Source organism: Prosopis cineraria, unplaced genomic scaffold (assembly GCF_029017545.1).
Source record: "Prosopis cineraria cultivar Desert tree isolate PC_DT_omini unplaced genomic scaffold, ASM2901754v1 PC14, whole genome shotgun sequence".
Taxonomy (NCBI): Eukaryota; Viridiplantae; Streptophyta; class Magnoliopsida; order Fabales; family Fabaceae; genus Prosopis; species Prosopis cineraria.
In genome coordinates this window covers 7588250-7609995 of record NW_026555345.1, presented here as the reverse complement: position 1 = coordinate 7609995, position 21746 = coordinate 7588250, and the positions used below count along the sequence as shown (strand labels likewise).

Sequence of the window (21746 nt, the reverse complement as noted above, 5' to 3'; positions counted from 1 at the left end):
TAGTTGATATTAATTAGAGCTTAGAGAAGTCAATTAATTAATTATTCAAGTTGTATTTTGCAAGTTTCTGTCCCTTGATCTCATTCATGCTTAGTATGTCTGCTTTCCTATTTAGCATGCATTGAAATTTCTAGCTTCTCTTCTTTTTTGTATATTCTAACTCCTGTTACATTTTCATGCGATGTTCACCGAACAAATTGTGTGAGTAATTATTATTATTTTTTTTTTTGGATGAAGATTTTGCGAGTAATTTAATTTGTAATTGGTTGTATCACATTCTTAACTAATTTTATATCATTGACAGTTAAATAGAATATTGTTCACAATCCATCAATGGTTCTCTCTTTAGACCACTCCTTAGTAGCTATTTTCCTTTTCTTGTATTTGACTTTTCAAAATCTGACAAATCTATTAATGAATTTTTTTTTTTTTTTTGCCAATACAAATCTATTAATGAATTAGTTCTTTACAATTTAGTAGAACACTGCTGGCAAGGTTTTCTTTTTATTTATTAACCTCCTTGTTAGAGAATAAGGTAAGTGTGTCTCTAAATCAAACTGATGTTACCCATCTGAATTAGCCAATTTCCAGGAATTTTTCAAAGGCCTTCATTTTTAGATTGTAGATTAAAATGAAATTCTAAATCATTACCTTTTATGGAGTTTTCAGGCGCTCCCAGTCTTACGAGAGAAGCTGTACCCTACCAAAATTTTTTCCCCTTGTTTTTTTTGGTTTAATGGTAAGTTACAAAAAAGTTAGATACTCAACTTACCTGAATAAAACTTGTGAAAAATTATTTGGTGAGTACTTTACGTTATTATTTTAAACATACCTTTAATAATTAAACTCCCAAATGTGACACAAGGGTAAAGTTTTTGGCATCATGTTGTAGACATACCTGAATAGCAGTACATGACTTTGTGTTTATATCTTAAATAGCCAAGGGTTATTTTTCGCGCCCCTCTTCCTTTCCTTTGATTTTTTTTTTTTTTTGGTTTTAGTTTCAGTATATTTTAATATCACCTTCAATTTTTCTGCTACTTACTAGTGCAAAAAGCATATTTCACAACAATTAAAAACCATCTTTCACGACATAAGAGTCGGTGTAGTGAAAACAGTTGTAGTTGTAAATTGACACTTTTCACAACAGTCTTATAACAACTATAGAAAAAAGTATTAATTTATCCACGACAGTTATTAACTGTCGTTGTACTAATAACTTTTCACAACAATTATAATAATATCTGTTGTGAAAATAGCCTGCAAATCAATCTTTTATGATGCTTTTTGCAATAGTTATAACCAAAATTGTCGCGAAAAGTATCACTTTTCACGACAGTTTTAGTAGCAACTGTTGTGAAAAGATATATTTTACCACGTTCAACATACAACTGTTGCAATATGTGTAATTTTTTTTAAAAGAATGCATATTTGGTATTCTTTCAATCTTTTACTTACAAAAGCTTACATTTATACACAAACAGCAACTCCAAGGATAATTACAAACATATCCATTGAAATTTCTATATATTCAATACAAATATTTATTTAATTATCTACTCTAACTTATCAATTTTAAAAATTAAGTAGACCACATATTCTATATATATCTCAGCTCTTGTTTGGAAAATAGCTTTAAACTATTAAAATGCTGCATATCAATAAAAATATGTGCATGCATATTAATTCAAGTGTAGGATAAAGTGTAAAATATAAATTATTTTTAACAAATTATTACCTTCTCAAATGAGTGGGTAATGTCTTGAGTGATGCTTCCTAATTGTTGAGCACACTGTTAAAAAAATTAAAACCAATTCAATTAATCAAATTAATATTATAATCTTTATTTTAATTTGGAAAAGAATTTAAAATACTTACTTGTATAAGCACCCATTTAATTTTATTTTTTTCTTGTCAACTATATACACATCCTCCAATAATAATGTAAAGATATATTTTTCAACGAAGTAAATGGGCATCACGACAAACAATAAATAGCATGTCGTGATGCCAATTAATTTTTAATTTTTTTAATTATATGCTATAGATATTACAATAGGAACATTAATGTCTGTCATGATTATCAAATCATCAACTATGATATCATGATAAGCTATTTATGATCTGTCGTAGTATCCAATAATTTTTTTAAAAAATTATTTTTTTTAATTTGCTTGGTATATTATGACAGGCCATTAAATAGCCTGTCATGATATTCTTTATTTTTTAATTCTATTAATGTCATTTAATTTATTTAAAAAGTTTATTAATTTATTATATATATAACTTGAATTTGAAATAATTATTAATTAATTTTTTTATAATTATAACGACATTTTATTTCTTTTAACTATGGTTATAATCGCATAGTTTCTAGCTTTAATTATTAAAATTGTCATTGAGTATGTTATAATCACAATTACTTCTATAACTATAATTAAAAGTGTGTCATTAAAATTTTTTTTTATACTAGTGACTCTTGATTTATTCAATCACTAAACAAAAGATGTGGAAAATGGTGAAACCTCCCATGTCAAGATAGACAAGCGTTTTTTCGTCTCCTGGGAATCAGTTATGAAAGGAACAAAGAGTACTAATCTATGAATTGCCAAATGGTTCTTGGGACAACTTCATCTATAAAAGAGAACCACCGAATGCTTTATGTACATTGGAGTAGAAGGTATTATGCCAAGTGGCCTTTGGCATTGCTTAAGAACTTGAGTACTTGTGTCAGGGTTGTAACATGGTCAGTCTTACAAGTACACGAGATCGACAGAGTAATAAATCTGGAGTATTTCAAGTTGAATCCAAGAAAGAACAATGATCTTTGTCATTAGAATGCAACAAAAAATAATCAATTTAGAAAACTGAATTATGAATTGAAATAATAAAACAACAAATAAATAATTAGAGATTTACTCAATAATGAAACGCCAGGGATCTAATTCATTTATCGAGATACTCTGCTTTTACTTATCAGAAATTATTTATGTTCAATTAAAGCAACAATCATTATGAAAGTGACTTAATTACCTTTTAGTAGATTAAGATGTATTCAATTAAAGTTAAATTAGTTGTTTCTTAATTCTAACCCTTTAATTAAACCATTAAGTTACGATTAATGTTGACATAAACTCTTAATTGTTTCTAATGTAGTCATTTATAATTACTTTTCTAAGTTTAAGCTCGCTTTTTTCCTTTCAGTTCATCAAGTAAGCTCACAAATAAAAAATATATTGGCTAGATATAAATTGAAAATTGAAGAATAAGGAAAAGTAAACAAAATTGAATAATTACCGTCAAAATTGAATAAGGAAAAGTCATAAAATGATAAATCCAAAACAACAGGAAATAAAATCAAAACAAGAAAAGAGTAGACACATTCGGCTACTCCCTACTCTAATTGGGAATTCAGAAATGAAATATAAATTCAGTCTTAATAATTCCCAAATCCATTAAACTATTAAGAAAAGAACAAGAGATGAGCATAAAAAATCACTCCCAGATCAAAAAGATCAGCCCCCCTGCATCGTACTCAACCTTCCGAATCGCTTCTCTATTAAAATGTGTCTTTCTTATAAGTTAATAGGGCTTATTTATAGCTTTTTGCACCTCAAAGAGTCCTAAAACCAAGTGATTTGTGTCCCTTTTGAATTATATCAGGCAGTTCGTATTATTTCATAAAAAATCAAACACTCCACGTGTCAAAACATTGCATCCGTGCGCGTTTGTGCTTAGTGCACTCTTTTTTGCTCGTGGACAAGGGATGAGGAGAGAGCACTTCCATTGTTTGTTTCGTCCGTGCGTGGACATCTTTGTAGGTGGTGTGTCTGCATGCAAATGTACTTGAAAAGAAGAGTTTCCTTAATTTTCCATTCATCCACTCGTGTTTGAGTTCTTTGATAATTCATCTGCCTTGGTTGAAAGCTTTTGGGCCTATTTGAGGTCCTTGATATGAAATATTTTGTTGTAACCACACGTTTGGATCCTTTTTCTTTTCCTTCCTACATTTTGACAGATGATGACTGAGGTTACATATATGATTTTTGCCACAATTTACCATAGTTAAATGAGCATATTTAAGTATAAATGGCTCAAAAGTTAACGTAAATTATAGGTATATCATGACACGAGAACTTTGCATCTTAATATCAAAGCCCACTACATTATTTTCGATGAACAATCTTTTCTAGAAATATCTAACTTCAGCTTAGCTAAATTATGTCAGAAGAAAGATAGTATTGTGTCAATCATAAACACTGGAGGAATGGTAGGGTTCATTGCACCAAAAATATTTAGTAGAGAACTTGGAAGCGTTTGTTACCAAGCTTGTGTTTATAGCTATGACATTGGAGGATTGCATGCTAAAGAAATGTATTTTCCATATTGGATTTACAAAGATCTTGAACACAGATAATCATCCACCTAGTTCTTTGGCTTGCAAATGAAGTGGCAAGGAAAATGAGTTTGGTGAGTTTATAGTGCATTCAAATAAATCCATTGGATAGACCAGTTATGAATGAAGTTGTAGAAATGTTAAAACGACCACTTTTTTCATTATCAATTCCTCCAAAAACATCCTTGCAATCTCCGACGAGGTCATCATTACATTTCCCAAATGAATCATCTGATGAAATTACTCATGCAAGTTCATTAAAACTTGTATAAAAACAATTCAACGTTTAACTGCTTGGAACTGGTTTTGCTTAAAGACTTGTGATCTGTGTGTGACTTGCAGCCGATATAATCTATCTACTGCTGAAGACGATGCAACTTTGAACTGTATTCGTAAAGCCATAGATAGCTGTAAGACAATCATCATGTTTAGTCAAAGCCAACCTTAAAAGGTCTTGGCAAGTGAACACCAAATGATCACTCTTGAAAAACGCATCTATTCTTTGCCAAGTCAATATGAAAATTATAGTTTTTAATTTCAATGCACTTGCCATATTATAAACAAAAATAAAAAGACAGCATTATAGTTGATCATGTCAACACATGTTTATCCAAACTTAAATTCTTCTCTCATGGAAATTCATTCATTCATTTCTTCACCAGTATCATCTTCCTCTCTCACCTTGGCTTCTTTCTTCACCCTTCCATTTCTTCTTTGGTGCATAGCACTTTCATTACTCCTTCATATTCGATCACCAACGATTATTATACAGCTTGCAGTAATATGTATGTGGGAAAATAAGGAACATCAGCTTTCCTTTCTGGGGACATGGACATCCAGAAGGTTGTGGCTGCCCTGAATTGTATCTCATTTGTTCTGAAGGTTTCGCCTTCATAACTATCAAAAGCATCAGATACCAGGTTTTGGCTGCAAATCTAGACCAACATATTCTCAGAATTGCTAGACATGACTACATGCAAAATCTATGTCCAAATCAGCTTGTCAACACAAGTCTTGACCCTCAAGTGTTTGAAATCGTGCCTGAAACAAAATATCTTACACTTTTATATGGTTGTCCTTCAATCCCTTCAGCAAAATGTGTACAATTTTCTTGTCCCAAAAATGGGGCTGATAATCCATTTGGCTATGTAATATCAGATAATATTTCTGACAGTTCTGTGTCATGCTCTACAAGTATGGTTGTTCCACTTGAAGCTTCTGCATCATTGGTTGATCTTCAGGTATTGAGTGTAGTGCAAGGGACACTTAAAAATGGATTGCTGGAATTGTGAAGTGTGACGAGTGTCAGAAAACGGGGGGAGTCTGTGGCTATGATTAATAACATGATGCCAATAGCATTTTTTGTTACCCATAAATCTTTCCTTTCCCATATTTGACTTTCCATTAAATCCATTAATAATTGCAAACAGATCGTTCATTTCTTATATTTCCACCGGTTAAATAGGACATTGGTAGTTCTAATAATTATTTTTCAGCTATATCGATACCTCATTTGTTATTTCTTTTGAGAAAATATCTATAAATATTTCAATTATAATTATTAAAGACATTTATATAGGACATTTAATGAGAGTATAATTAAAAAAATATATAATTTTTAAAAGATTAAATTTTCAACTAATTTTTCTTAAAATGATAAAGTAGTCGCCAATGCACTATATTGTGGACTGAATGGAGTATATATTATTATTTATGCGCAGCTATCAGTGAAGTAGCCCTCTTTGCTATTCAATAGAATATATAGAGTGCAAACAAAGCTTTGGTTTTCTTTGCTTACGTCCTAGCTTGTTCACAGTTATCCTTCTTTGAAGTTTCATTAAATTAATCTACTTTCTCAACATTTCTGGACTTTCTGGCAAAAGTGAAACCCAGTGGAACTGGTCCATGAATCAAATGTTTGAGACTTTCGAATCATGTTTAACAATAAAGACCAGAAGAGAGTTTACACCAAAAATATAAGAAGAAAGCCTTGGCTTATACCAAAATGTTAATGTTGTATACCGCTAACTGGAAATGCTGAATACCTATGCTAATCTTCGGTTCCCTCAGCTTTTGTGTATTTAATTAGTCAAATTAGAATTTTTTTCCATTTAAAAAAGTTTAAATTAAAGTCAATCTAGTTTGTTCATGACTTTATGTGCATGATGCGATATGTATTATGTAATTTATATTACCTGTCGCAATTGTCCAGTTGGATAAAATTTACAGAAACTTGACAACCTGGACTTTTTCTTTTCTTTTCTTTTTTTAAATTATAGGACAAAGTACATCTTAATCAGAGATAACAGGAAGAGAACTAGCTCACGGAAATAAATTCTTCCAGACATGTAAAAATGGCCTAGGTAAGAGTTCTAACAGGATACACTTGAAAAGGTACATGAGCCAACTAATATCATGAGGAAGGATTCCAACAAAACCTGGACTTTTCCAAAGGCATTCATTTTCTGAACTATCCATGACTGCATTCTGCATACAAGATGTGAAAGCCAAAACATGAACTAATTGAAGGGTTTGTTTTGCTCCAAATTGTCTTTCGTCTCCCACATTTATTTTTTTCCCAAACAACTTCTAGTATGTCCAATCAACAGGGGTATCTTAAGAAAAAACCAACAAATTTGGTAGGTGGTTTAAGTATGAGCATACTTAATGCAATAAGTCTCCCATTTAATAAAGTTGATCTAAACGATTAATATATAATAAAGGAGAATTATTATTCATAAATTTGAGACTTGAAATTTTGAATTAAAGATGTATTATTTTTCTATCACTCTTCACCTATTTGTCATCTCTCCCTTTTCAAATGATCACTACCCATTTCCAGCAACAAATAACTAATTTTCTATCCATGTGAATTAGGGGGCAAAACTCCCTCCTGGTTCTCCCCTCCTAAGCCCCACCCGCTACCATGTGAGGGCAGGAGGTAGCTCAAGAGAGGAGGACCAGGAAAGAGTCTTGATTCATAAATTAGTTATCTAACTTCTACATCTAGGACTAGAGGGACTAGTTTCTTTCTCATGAAACCTTTTCTGGATCCATCCTCCATCATTTGATTTATTAAGGACCCTTTCTTCATCTCAATCAATATTCCAACATCTCCAGGTGTGGATGATACTTGAAAGCATTTCAAATCTCAAATATCCCTTCTGGTGAGGCAACAGAGCTGAGTATTGTGGTCTATTTCCAGCTCACATGCGAAGCCAATATCCCAAAGATAATCAGAGTCCCTTACATATCGAGTTCTTCATCTTAATTGGACTTCACAGACTTACAGTTGCTAGGGACGATTACTACAAAACCATCTGTCAAAACTAATCCAGTTGGACACTCACTCACCGCTCACATAGTCATCCGTTAGCCACCTCAGCATATTGCAAACAGCATTTGAAGCTCCGTCACGTCCCCAGGAAAAAAAAAAAAAGGAAATAAATTATAAGGACCCAATTTAATTTAGATGAAACTATAAGGATCAGGAGATTAATTTTCCCAAAAAAAAAAATCATTATCGTTGATCATGTCAACATATTTTTACCCAAATGAAAGTTCTTCTCACATGGGAATTCATTTCTTTCTTCTTCATCCGTGTCGTCTTCCTCTTTTCACTATGGCTTCTTTCTTCACCCCAAGGCTTATTCTTTCATGCATAACACTTTCATTATTGCACCAGATTTCTTCGTATTCGATCGCCAACGATTATCATAAAGCTTGCAGTGCTCGGTACGATTGTGGGAAGATTAGCAACGTTGGGTTTCCTTTCTGGGGACAGGGCCGTCCAGAAGGTTGCGGCTACCCTGATTTGTATCTCAATTGTTCTGAAGGTTCAACCTTCATAACAATCCAAAGGGTCAGATACCTGGTTTTGGAAGCCCATCCAGACCAACATATTCTGAGAATTGCTAGATTCGACTACTACTCGCAAAATCTGTGCCCAAATCAGCTTGTCAGCACAAGCCTTGACCCTCTGGTGTTTGAAAACGTGCCTGAGACAAAATATCTTACCTTTTTATATGGTTGTCCTTCAATCTCTTCAATAAGCTCTCTACAACTTCCTTGTCGTAAAAATGGGTTTGATAACCCATTTGGCTATGTACTGTTGGATCATATGCCTGAAATTTCTGCGTTATGTTCTGCAAGCGTGGTTGTTCCAGTTGAAGTTTCTCCGTCAGAAATCGATTCTTTTGCTTCGAGCATAGTGCAAGGGATACTTAACAAAGGGTTTAGAGTAAAATGGATAGCTGGTATTGCTGAGTGTGAAAAGTGTCAGAGAACCGGCGCAGTCTGTGGCTATAATTTGGGTTCAAATCAGCCTACCTGCTACTCCATAAGAGACAATTCCATAAGAGATGACTCAACGATTCCAGGTACATCTAAATTATTACATCATGCCGATAGCATTATGGCAGTTTTCGTCGCTAATAAATTTTTCTTTTCTTGTATACATATAATTCTTACTTTTAAAAATATACAATATTTTTAACTAAATTTCTTATTTTTAAACTAATTTTATTTTTTTATATTTATATCTATTAAATATTTTACAATAAATATAAAGTCATTATTAATAAAAATATTTTTAAAAAGGTAATAATTACACATTAAAACATTAAAAATGTCTTATATATTTTAACATTCAACTCTTAAAAAAATACATTATATTTTTTAATGAAGGAAGTATTTTTGTTTTCATCGACCCATTGCTACTAATTATAAGGTGTCTTTTATTTTCTATTTTTAACTCTTTTTTGCCAGAATTATATAATCCATGTAATATAAAGTATCACGTAATATTATTTAATGATTCACTAAGTCTCTTAATAAGTGCTCTTGTAAAATGACACAATAATCAATAATCATGTCTATGTTCTTTTAGTTGATAAAATTAACAAATTTTTTAAGATATAATAATCTTCTAATCTTATTTATAACTCACTTTTAATATGTTTTTTAAAATTAATAAAAAATTAATAAAATTTTACCTTTATCCTTAATAAGATAAAATATAGCGAAGCATGATGGTGGTGGGGGCCTGGGGGGTACTCCCTTCATAAGAATTTTTTTCCAAGTCTGAATGGCTTTGTAGTTCAGTTTTAGAAGATGGCGGGTTAATCCAGTTTGTAACTCCAAATTATTAGTGTATATCGCTCTGATTTAAAAATAATATTTTTTCTAATAACAATTTGATTAACTGTCTAAGAGTTGGTTTATCTTAATTAGCGGATGGGGCCATGAACATGCAACACTGATTAATTTTGAGTGGGAGTTATGTCTCTAGTGATATACTGCTTGCAAGCCATTGGCAAAATTAGAGTGGATTAAAAAGTTAGGATTTCCAAATAAAAAATTTACAGATATTATACTTAAAAATATAAATTATTTTCATTGTTTAATTAATGAATTTTTTTAAAAACTTTTGAAAAATATTCAAAAGGAATAATATGTAATTTAAATTCTGAACTATAAATTCAAGAGCAATTTAAATACTAAACTTTTAAAAAGTATATTTTGAATCATAAACAATTAAAGTTGGAGCAATTTTACCCTTCATTGTTAAACTTCAATGAATGTTTGTCAATTTTTTAAAATCTAATGCTTAATGTGCGATTTTCATCAAATGAGGATAGGAGAGAGAAGGAGAGTAATTTAATAAAAATTACACATTAGGCCATATTTTAATGAACTTTTGTTAAAATTTAATGGTGAGCACAAAATTGCTGTGACTTTAATTATTTAAGATTTAAAATATATTTTTTAAAAATTTAAAATTTAAATATACCTATAATTTAAAGTTTAAATTATATATTAATCATATTCAAAATTAATGAGATTTTTATATTTCTTTGTGTGATACTTTAAAATAAAATTATGTCGACCAACAAAATTTATTAAATACAAACATGAAGTCATCATTTTCACTCACTTCTTCCCAATCACGTCCGTCCATTCTCATCCAACGGCCATGATTTCCTGAAATGTTCCTGATAGGGACCCACGTGGTTTTATTCGAACTTGCTCTCAAATGCATGGTTCCATAGGGACTGTGGATGATATATATCCAGAGTGAGGTCAAATCGGTCATTTCACTTCCTCTGCGGATGCATAGTTCTGGACTTCGACGTCGCTATCGTTGAGACCGCCACGTCACGACACTTTCGAAGAACCTCACAGTTTGGCACAGTTAACGAATTTTTACACCCAATCACGATCCGCCACGTGGATGGCTACTATCCTCAGTCCTCACTTCCTCGTTATATAAATAGCCCATCCTCTTCGTTCGGCTCCATTGTGCTCTTTAGATAAATTTTTCCCATGCATTTCTATTTCCTCTGAGTTTCTCTTTAAAAATGTCTCTCATTTACCATAATGCCATCGTCTGCTTCACTGTGTTTTGGCTGTGGCTTGTGGCTGAGGGGGCTCTGGTTCAGCAACAACCCTTGGTGCTCAAGTACCACAACGGCGAGCTTCTGAAGGGGAGGATCACCGTTAATTTGGTCTGGTACGGTTCGTTTACTCCCATCCAACGGTCCATCATCGTGGACTTTATCGAATCCTTAAACTCCCCGAAGGCGCCGCTTCCCTCGGCGGCCACGTGGTGGGGCACCACCGGGAAGTACAAGGGCGGATCCTCTGCGCTCGTCGTAGGGAAGCAGTATCTTCACGAGACCTATTCTCTCGGGAAGTTCCTCAGGTCCAGACACTTGCAAGCGTTGGCGTCCAAGTTCCATGACCTCGACTCCATCACCGTCGTCCTCACCGCCAAGGACGTTTCCGTCGACGGGTTCTGCGTCAGCCGGTGTGGCACTCACAGGGCGATCCCGCCCGTGGGAGGTAAACCTCACGTAAAAAATAATAAAATATTCTATAAATAAAATTAGAGAAGTGCATCTTATATTTAGAATTAGGAGAGTATATACTTATCGTCAATTTGACATTTTTATTAAATACATGAATAATTTCAGACAAATGTATAATTAAGTGATTTATTTATTAATAATATTTAAAAATTTATTAATTATACATTAAAAAGTAAAAAAAATGTTTTACATATATTTAAATATCTAACCTCATAATTTTAAGGGAGGGACTGGGAGTATTTTATTTGCTGTCTGTTCCTTTCTTTTGACAACTAAGCAGGGTCAACGAACTTTTAAAATTTGTAGCTGTTAAGTTGGCGACATCAATTTTTTTTTTCTTTTTGAAAAAATCACAGCTTAAGACTTATAAAAAAAATTCTCCACAACAAGAACTAATATAAAATAAATTGTTATTAAAATGAAAATATAAACTTATTTTTTTTTTAAAATTGTGACTTGTTATTAATTTTTTGAATAATTTTTTTCACAAATCTTTAGATATAATTTTCTATTTTTTTTTTATTTTTATACTTGTATTCATTCTATCAACAGTTTTATACTGCCTTTTTCCTCGTACGCGTCAAATTCTTATTTTTATGTGTGTTTGTGTGTTGCAATGCTATCAAGGAATCAGTGCTGCTCACAATTATCCTTCTTTCAAGTCTTACCAAGTCACCGATGGGGATTAGCCCCGTATGGCTTCACGAATCATATACTAATACTGGAAACTTCTTAGAATCCTTTTGTCACAACAATGGCTGAAGCGTAATTTTCGTCCCCAAAGTCCTTAAAAATTGTGGAACAGCAAGCATCTTCTTTTTCCCCCGAAATTAGAGAAAAGATCACTCCAGTTTGTTTATGTGCATGATGCATGCAAACTGGGTGCGCACGCACATAACTTATATTATCTGTCCACATAACTTATATCATTTAACCAAATTAGCGTGTTGATTAAAATTCAAAGGAAACTTGACTATTTCAAAGGCTTTCATTTTTAACTTCTCAAAAAAGCCCCGCATGCAACATGGATAAATTTATTGTGATATATTACGATATTAAGTATACTTTTCTGCAAATAAAGATAATAGTCATAATCTGTTCCAAATTAATGTTCTAGTTGCAGGGTCAACAAAGAAGCGAGGTCGGCAACTTGCCATAGGTGATAAATACAGTAAAGCTTTAGTTTTATTTGCTTCAGCATTTTCATAAAGATTTTAAGTTATGTTATGTAAATGCAGCCATTTCAGCTGGAGTTGGTGGGCTTGCTCTAATCTTGATCTTGATTATTTATATTTGCAAGAAGCATTTCAGAATAGAAAATGGGAAAATCTTCAAAAAGAGCAGAGCATATCATGATAACAATCTTCGATCCTTCATAAATAATTATAGCTCTTTGGCACCAAGGAAATACAGTTATTCAGAGGTGAAAAGAATGACTAGATCATTTTCAAACAAATTAGGTGAGGGAGGTTATGGCGTCGTGTACAAAGCAAGCCTCCCTGATGGCCGTCTTGTGGCAGTAAAAGTAGTAAGGGAATCTAAAGGAAATGGAGAAGAATTTATAAATGAAGTTGCAAGGATCAGCAGAACCTCCCATGTCAACATAGTCACTCTCCTGGGATTTTGTTGTGAAAGGAACAAAAGAGTACTAATCTATGAATACATGTCAAATGGTTCCTTAGATAATTTCATCTATAAAAGAGGATCTCCAAATGCTTTTTGTATTTTGGAGTGGAATGTGTTGTACCAAGTTGCTATTGGCATTGCTCGTGGTCTTGAGTACTTGCATCGAGGTTGTAACACTAGGATTTTGCACCTTGATATCAAACCCCAAAACATTCTTTTGGATGAAACATTTTGCCCAAAAATATCCGATTTTGGATTAGCTAAGATTTGTAAGGAGAGTATTGTATCAATCTTGGGCACTAGAGGAACAGTAGGGTTCATTGCACCAGAAATATTCAATAGAGCATTTGGTGGAGTTTCTCATAAAGCTGATGTTTATAGTTATGGTATGTTAGTCCTTGAAATGGTTGGAGGAAGGAAGAATTATGACAGCAGAGGATCACATACTGAAGAAATGTATTTTCCAGATTGGATTTATAAGGATCTTGAACGCGGTCATCATCCAGCTAGTTCTATAGTAATCACAATGGAAGACGATGAGGTGGTAAGGAAGATGACTTTAGTGAGTCTATGGTGCATTCAAACAAATCCATTGGATAGACCAGCTATGAGTAAAGTGGTAGAAATGTTAGAAGGACCCCTGCAATCTTTATCAATTCCTCCCAAACCATCCCTTGAATCTCCTACAAAATCACCTGTCGGATTGTCAAATGGATCTTCCGAAGAAATTATCCAGACAAATTCATTACGCAGTTAACTGATATACTCTACCTGCTGCTGAGGACAATTCAACTTTGAATTGTTTTCCTAAATTCATGAATAACTTCCAGCTATTGCTTCCCTTCCAGTTCGTTCATGAATAAAAGAAGCATTATCCAACCAACAGATCTATTTTTTCGTTTTCAAACCTTTTGCAGCTAAGTAGTTGATATGTGTTCCTTTATGAAGCCGATTAATCATTCCAGTTGTATTTTCTAAATTATGTCCTTCCGCAATCATGATTCCTATATTTGCCTTCGTATTTAGGATGCATTCAAATATAAATCATTTTTTTTCTAAAGATACTACATTATTATATTAGAGTATCTAGCTAGTCACAGTAAAAAAGAATTACACGTGCAAGTATTTATTGAATTTAGATATTTTCTATCAAAATCTAGACACTTTTAAGTACCATCATGCAGTTAAGGATTAGTATGGATGCTAAGAATTGTCATATAAATATGAGGGCCAATGATCAACGAATGACGGTCAATATACAATCATGTCAAAATTTTACGCATATTGAGCCCTAATTATTGGATCAGTCAACCACAATATCTATTGATAATATTTCCTGTATATTAAAGAAAATATTCTAAATCTGACTTCCCAATGTTATTTATGTACTATGCAGACTAAACTAATTAAGCTTGCGTCCTATTCAATTTTTTTGATCAGGCTTAAATTTCCCAGACATGACGGAGTGTGTGGAAAGAAATTTTGAGCGCACAGGGACAAGCTGGAACAGCTTAAATGCAACCAAGATCGAATCCTTGATCAACCACAAGCAGGGGATCTTAGTGCTACTAGGTCACAAGACCATTAACAGAAATTTCAAATGCCATTTGAAACTCACATAAGACTGAGAAAGAAATAGAGATGAAGGAGGACTCTCATTTACCTATAGTTTTTGTTGCTCAATATAAATTTTGATACAACAAAAGTGAATCATTCTAAAAAATGAAGCGTCAAGTTATTTGGATATAGTTTCCAAATATAGAGACTTTGACAAAATGATATATTTTAAGGAATAAAAAAAACGAAATATCATAGTTTCAATTGATATATCACCAAATATAAATAAAAATGAGAAACTTCATGACCATCTTCTTCTTGACCAGAGGAGTTAAAGGACATACAACAGAGTGCCCGTATCTAAGGTGCAGGGAAGACTTCTGCAAGCTCAAGGTATGGTGAAGACTTCTATATCATTCAAATATATATATACTTATATACAGTAGTTCCAATGACAACCAAGTCCAATATTTGTGGCAAGGAAGAAAAGAAAAGATATGGAAGTGCTGGTAGAGAAGAGAAGAGTGGAAACTAGATTACAAGAGGTGGTTATGCTCTCCCTCATTTTGATGTTCTAAAAAGAGTAGAGACGATAACAAATAGAATTCTAATAATTGGTGAGTAAAGAAGCGTTTAGTTTAATATCTCTCTCAAAAATGTCCTTTATTGGGGGGGGTTAGAAATGGAAGGTAGGTCTTTATGGTCAGTGTATCCTTTGGTTCTGACGGACTACAAAAGGATTTACAGACACATTAAGAAATGGGGTCATGAACGTGGTCACTGGTCATATCCCTGTCGTCTCATTTTTATTATCTCATTTGCTTCCTCACTCTCATGAATGTATATAAAAAGATGTTCTAAAAAAGAAATCTGCTAAAAAAAGAACTACCCATAAGTTAGGGCAAATCATCAATGACAGTTGAATTCCATATATTGAATTTTTTTACTCTTTGTAGGACTCAGCTCAAACAGTGATTAAGAAATTTGAGATACTTACTTGCAAAGATGCTAGTAGAAATTTTCCTATCTCTTGTCTCGCTCCAATTTGCAGACAATTTAAGAGCAATCCTTCTATTAAGATGCATGTATCGAATATTAACTTTCTTTATCCCTTTGCTCAACTTCCTTTCTCTGCAGGAGGTCTGCCTAAAAAACCCTGTTCTTGTCAAATAGAAACGACAATTAGACAGATTTATGATTTATTAATTTTGGTAACAGGGTCTATTTTCAAGCAAAAAGTTTCTTGTATTTACCAGTTTGAGCTTCAAATCTGTGGTTCTCTGCTGTTGAAGTTAAGCAAATCAGACCCACATGGAAAAAGGAATACAATTAAAGGAAAATAGATAGAAAGAAATGTGCATAAATGTCTCTAGACAACTAGGAGAATACCAGAAGCACAAGAAAAGAAAACAATCACTTAAGAGAGTTAAAAAAAAAAAAAGATAAAAAATAAAAGCTAATAAATGCTATATAATCAATGCCCAGTCATAATCCTATCTTAGAAAATATTTACAAAGTAATAAAAGCAAAGATATTTCCACACGTTCCAATCCCACATTTGACTTAGAATGTGTTAGAGATGAAGGAAGGCGCTGATTTGCCTATAGTTCCTGCTGGTCAACATAAATTTTGTCATCACAAAACTGAATAATTTAAAAAATAAAGCATTTTGCATGGTTTCCAAATATAGTGAATCTGGCAAAATGAAACAATTTAAGGAATAAAATAAAAATTGAAAGATTTAATTGCCTCTATTGATAAAATCGACAAATACTGCAATAAAAACGAGAAACTTCATGATAATAACTAAGATAGGCATGGGATGCTCAAGGTGTGGTGGAGTCTTCCGTATCATTTCAATATATATATATATATATAAATGGTGGTTCCTTAAAATTGACTGGCCAAAAAAGTAGGGGAAAAGTTCCTCAAAATTGTGCTCAAGTGTGAAGCTCTATTCCCAATGACATCAATATTTGATTGTCTGAAAAGGAAAGGGGAAGGGGGCAAGAAAGAAAAGAGAAGCATGTGCCAGGAGAGAAGAGAACAGAAGAAATTAGATTATAAGAGCTGGTTAAGCTCGCCCTCATTTTGATGTTTCTAAAAAGAGTAGAATCAATAACAAATAGTTTATCATTCTAATATTTGGTTTGAGTAAAAAATAAGTTCTTAGTTTAATATATCTCTCAAAAACATGTCCTTTACTCACATACATGCAAGAGCAAGGGCAGAAAAAAAATCCCTAAAATCACTCACAAAATTATCCAAATATTCCCTCATAATTACTAAATCACTGATGGCTAATAAATACTATTCACAACTAATTTATAAACATTAGGGATTGCAGCATTTATAAACACTCACTTTCCTCACTTTTAAAATGTTGTCATGAATGCAGTGAGATCCCTCAGATCCCTTTATTTTTATAATCCCATTCATTCCCTCATACCTATGAATGTATTAAAAAATGTTTTATAGAAGAAATCTGCTAAAAAATGTACTAGCCATACTTTAGGGCAAATCATCAATGGCAGTTGAATTCCAGATACTGAATTTTTTTCTACTTTTTGCAGGACTCAACTCAAACAGTGATTAATCACTTGCAAAAATATGTTCTGCACTGATGCGTGTAGAAATTTTCCTATCTCGTCTCCCCCCATTTTGCAGAAAACTTATGAGGAAACCAGTGGGACGTGTGCATTCATATATTAACTTTCCCTATCCCTCTGCTCAACTTCCTTTCTCTGCTGGAGATCTGCCTGCAAAATCCAAGTTGAAAAGTCTAAGTTTTCTTGTCAAATAGAAAGAACCAAACAGATTTATGATTTATTAATTTTGTTAACATGGTCTAATTTCAAGCAAAAAATAAAATCTTGTATTACCATTTTGAGCTTCAAATCTGCAATTCTCCGCTGTCTTTGATGTGCAAAAAACTTCAGTGACTGGGACAATAATAAGCAAATCAGACCCACATGAAGAAGGGAATACATGTAAAAGTAAATCTATAGTCAGAAATGTTTATAATTGTCTCTAGACAACTACGAGAATGCCAGAACAAAAAGAAAGCAATCACTTACTCCTATTCTCTGCATTTCAGTAGATCTACGCAATGCTTCTCTTTTCGTTAGAAGATTTTTTGTCAACCCTTCTAGAGGCCGTCTATAGTTTTTTCCACGGTAAATAATTATTGCATGGCCTTCCTTTAATTTATCAACAGAAACTAGAACCCCACCACTCCCTGCCTCAAGGGATGTTGCTGTGTTCATGACCTGCCCGAACACTCTCTGCTTTGTAATGATCTTTACTACTTCTCTGTGCTTCCAGTGCTGATGTATGCCCTCCACTACACCATCAAAGATCCCACGCCTACCTGCACTCACCATTTAATAGAACTTCTGAGAGCCAGAAAAGAAACAAAGGTATTTCCAACAATAAACGACTTCATTGAGAAGTTGTAATAATAACTGCATCTGTAACTGTAATTGACAATTGTAGCCACATCAGAATATGCTTCTTCGGATGTTTCAATCTGGGTCATCTGGCTCACAAGCAATTGAAAATTCGAAATAATATATATTTGTCCATATATTTGTCCATTTGACTCAAAGCAAACTCTCACACACACACATATATATACATACATATATATAATCAAGATTCCAGATTAGATAAAACAGCACCGAAAGGGTGAGAGTAGCCTATAAAGGAAACAACATTTGAGAAGTACAATTTCTTTACCAAGCACTAAGCAACTACGCATCTGCAGTCCTATCTTCTGGAAGCATTGTCTCTCTTCTTCTGTCATTATTTCCAGGTCTGCATCCTTATCCGAAGGTGTCCAAGCAGCATTTAACTTTGATAGTTCCTTCGTTGAGATCTCTAGTTTCTTGTTAAGCTGCAGAGTCCGCCAAGATAATTCACAAAATATTAGTATAATTCCAACTTACAAGAAAAAGATGATAAATCATGTCATACAATGGACAGTTGGCGCTCTCCCTTTTTCAGTTCCCTCTCCAATCTGACTATTTCAGCTTCCAGTTGAACATTTGAGTCTACATGGATGTTTTTGGCATCCCAAATCGTTCTTTGGATTTTCTTGAATTCTAATAAAGTCCCACTTGTACTAATGTGCTGTTGTGGTTCATCAATTGGAGAAAAAGCTTCAACTGCTTTCAGCCGTGAAACTTCTTCGTGAAGTTGACAGCCTTTAAGCTCCTCTTCTCTCTTTTCCACCAAAGCTGCGACATTTCTAGGAAGGAAGTCCTTGCCCCTATAGAGTATTATATAAAACTTATTACGCAGCAACAGAGTTCCTCCTGTGAGAAACTGCATTGCAGATAACAATGTTAAGCACACTAGTCACAACATGCGTGAACCAGAATCATCACATTGAAAGTGCATACATGCTAGGAAGGAAAATTTTACAGCAGAACAACAAGAAATTCTAGCTTGGCTTTCAGGTATAAGATTTAAAATGAAACCAATATATGACCAACCATTATTAGCATTGATGTTTTCATTCCTGTTTCATAAAATTGCTCAACGTCACGTGAGAAGGATAAATTTGCAAATGAGGACAACCAAAGTGACAAGTTCTACCTTGAAGGTTGGTGAGTAAAAGTCATTTAATTCAATCCAACTCGATGAGTCAACCTTTTACATACCGGACAAAGCTCCTACAACTTACAATGTCTTGGTCTAAGATTTAGACCATAATGTAAGCTTCTACGAAACTTACCTTCAGTTCATTGGCCATTTTTTCATTGTCAGTATTAGGAACTCCATACTTCACAGCAATTTTTGCTACAAGGCTCTTCTCCCACAACTTTAAAATAGCAGAAGCCAAGCCCTGTAGTCCTTTGTTCCTACCTTCGTAAAAGAGAGAAAATGTATCAATTAACCTTGTATATGCAATGATAAGTATAAAAGGCACCCCATATATGTTTCTTGCTAAACTTATCAAATCCAGAAAGAAAGAAAAAACAATTACATATTACCATTTCTCGGCTTAAACAAAAAAATACAATGCAAAAGAAGAAGAAGAAGAGGAAGAAGACAATAGAAGTAATCTGATGGATTACATAAAGCAGGAGAGTACCAAGAACAAAATGGACTGGCAAAGGGTGAGCAAGGTTCCTCAAGTACGTAAGTTCATTATCGGTCATTTTTGAATTAGCACAAGGTGGAGAAAGCCTAAATGGAGGCTCAAATCCAGGAACCACTTCTGGAAGTAAGTCACCATCTACAGGGAGTGGCTTATGCATCCACCAATCAATGAAACGAGGTCCTAAGCCATCCAGTAACCTGTCAGTTTCCCTCTCAAACAATGATCCAGTCACAAGTTGGCCATTCACATCTTCGCTATGAATATCGACTGCCGTAGAGTCTCCACTATCAGCTTTCCAGCTCAACATGTCATGAGCACTACTTTGATGGAAGCGAAACTGGTATACTTTGTCCTTGGTTTCTGACTGCAAAAAATTGATTCCATGAAGGTTGTTTTGACAGTCAAAGTATCTTGTATAAATCTTTTCAGAAAGTTTAGGAGTGATCTGATGATTGTGCCCTCGATAGATGACAAGAATATCTTTCTTACTCCAGACAACCAAGCCTCCAGTCTTCAACTATTCGCATAGGAAATAAAGACAAACGCATTGGATTAGTTAACTAGAAACAAACTTATTAAGGAACAGAAGTAATGAATTTTATGTCAAAGAAAGATATGATATGATAATTATTATAATATTTCTCACTATTAGACACCTCAAATTAGTCAAATTTTGTCTCACATCTGTGAAACGCTGTTAGAATCAGGTTACTATTGTTAGCTTTTAAACATGCGAAATTGCATTGAACTAAACAAAACATTTAACTAGCCAAACAAGCATTAGGGAACAGTAAATTTCCTGCCGGAAGATTCCCATATCCACAGTTCATTCAAGGTACGCAGCACAGACAAATTCTTAAATTCAGTTCAATATGGCAGCTTACACATATGGAACTGAAAAAAAATTTAAAAAAACCAACTTTTAAAATATATCGCTTTGAAAATACAATAGCAAAATTACTGACAAGCCTAACCTCGACAATTTCTTGAGCTCTATCCATATTCCGGCATAAAGGGACACAAAATTTGACCATGGCAAGCTCACTTCTAGTCCAAATGCGCTTAATTTCATCGACAACAGCTTGAGTAACCCCAGCTTTCTTAACCTTCACCCAAGTTCGCATCCTCGCAGCCTCACTTCTTAACCTCCGAAGCAATGTCTTATCAAGCGTCAAATCCGCCGTAGTCACCGCCTTTTCCTTTTTCGTCCTCCGAAACTCAATCCTCTCATCCTTCTCCCATGGCATCCTACTCCAAGTTCTGGAATCCCCGTCTTTTTCTAATCGTTCTAAAGTATCCCCAATTCCAGCTTCTGCAGAATCCATCTGCTCGTCAGTTGAGTAATTCTGACCCTTCCGAAGCTTCTCAATGCTTTGGACAATTTTCTTCATAGCCTTCTTCCCTCTGACGCCGCTTTCCTTCGCAGTCAACGCCTTATCAGATTGTTCCACCTCACTCTTATTGAATCTCTTATTGGCATTGGGCTTAGAAAGGTTAAGAACTTCATGAGGTTGGATAAGAAGAGGACCCTTCATCCACGGAGGTGTGGGGGCCTTGACGGGAGCATCAGGATGGGACTTAGACTCAGAGGAGATAGGGGAGTTTGGGTTCGTTGTGGAGGCAATTGGAAAAAGATTGAAGGGGTGATTTTGGATGGGATTTTTGGGAGGATTCTGGGGAGAGAAGGATGAAGTATTAGAGAAAGAATAAGGGAATGAGATGGAGTGAAATGCGATGTTAGGATTACCAGATAGCTGAGGAAGAAGAGAAAGGAAGATCATGGCAGGCATGAGTGAGATGTGAGTTCTTTGCCTGCTTCGCGCGCGGAACTGAAGAAGAATGTGGGAGTCCGGTTGTCGCATCCAGTTTCTTAGCTTATCACACTTTGCCATGATATTTCAGGGTGAAGCGCCTCTCTCTCTCTCTCTCTCTCTCTCATGTTACGAGAATAGTTCTTCTTAACAGAACGAGTTAAATTTTTTTTATTATCCCAAAAAAAATTTACAAGCACATTTTTTTTTTTTTTTTTGCTTTTGGCATTACAAGATTTTAGACATGTAAATATGCCAGTTTTAATTGCATAACATTGGACATAACTACTTAATTGTTAGAAAAATTAATTTACATATATTTATAATTTTTTTTTAATTTTAATTTTTTTGGCCAAACTCGATTTTAAATTAGATTTATA

The 21746-nt window shown here is 33.8% G+C and overlaps 2 protein-coding genes across 20 annotated transcripts; one reads left to right on the top strand and one right to left on the bottom strand.

Moving 5' to 3' along the window:
- The first annotated feature begins 7993 nt into the window (after positions 1-7993).
- On the top strand, positions 7994-13669 carry LOC129293929 (LEAF RUST 10 DISEASE-RESISTANCE LOCUS RECEPTOR-LIKE PROTEIN KINASE-like 2.4). 5 transcript variants are annotated; one of them, XM_054932070.1, is made up of 3 exons: positions 7994-8775; positions 12389-12424; positions 12513-13669. In XM_054932070.1, exons 1-3 carry the CDS (start codon positions 8019-8021, stop codon positions 13646-13648), a joined length of 1929 nt encoding a protein of 642 aa, XP_054788045.1. In that variant the 5' UTR covers positions 7994-8018; the 3' UTR covers positions 13649-13669. The 5 variants fall into 5 exon arrangements, with proteins under 5 accessions (XP_054788045.1, XP_054788043.1, XP_054788044.1 ...); XM_054932068.1 differs by having other exon boundaries at positions 12504-13669; XM_054932069.1 differs by having other exon boundaries at positions 12383-12424.
- Positions 12596-21463, bottom strand: LOC129293927 (chloroplastic group IIA intron splicing facilitator CRS1, chloroplastic). 15 transcript variants are annotated; one of them, XM_054932056.1, is made up of 11 exons: positions 20530-21463; positions 19547-20072; positions 19187-19317; positions 18424-18774; positions 18187-18343; positions 17526-17818; positions 17331-17390; positions 15702-17207; positions 15446-15604; positions 13663-13895; positions 12596-13586 (listed from the first exon to the last, which is right to left on the bottom strand). In XM_054932056.1, the coding sequence occupies exons 1-8, from the start codon at positions 21445-21447 to the stop codon at positions 17157-17159; spliced, it is 2487 nt and encodes an 828-aa protein (XP_054788031.1). In that variant the 5' UTR covers positions 21448-21463; the 3' UTR covers positions 12596-13586; positions 13663-13895; positions 15446-15604; positions 15702-17156. The 15 variants fall into 15 exon arrangements, with proteins under 15 accessions (XP_054788031.1, XP_054788029.1, XP_054788027.1 ...); XM_054932054.1 differs by having other exon boundaries at positions 13663-15604; positions 15702-16061; positions 16959-17207; XM_054932052.1 differs by having other exon boundaries at positions 13663-15604; positions 15702-16058; positions 16959-17207.
- Between the last annotated feature and the right edge of the window lie 283 nt (positions 21464-21746).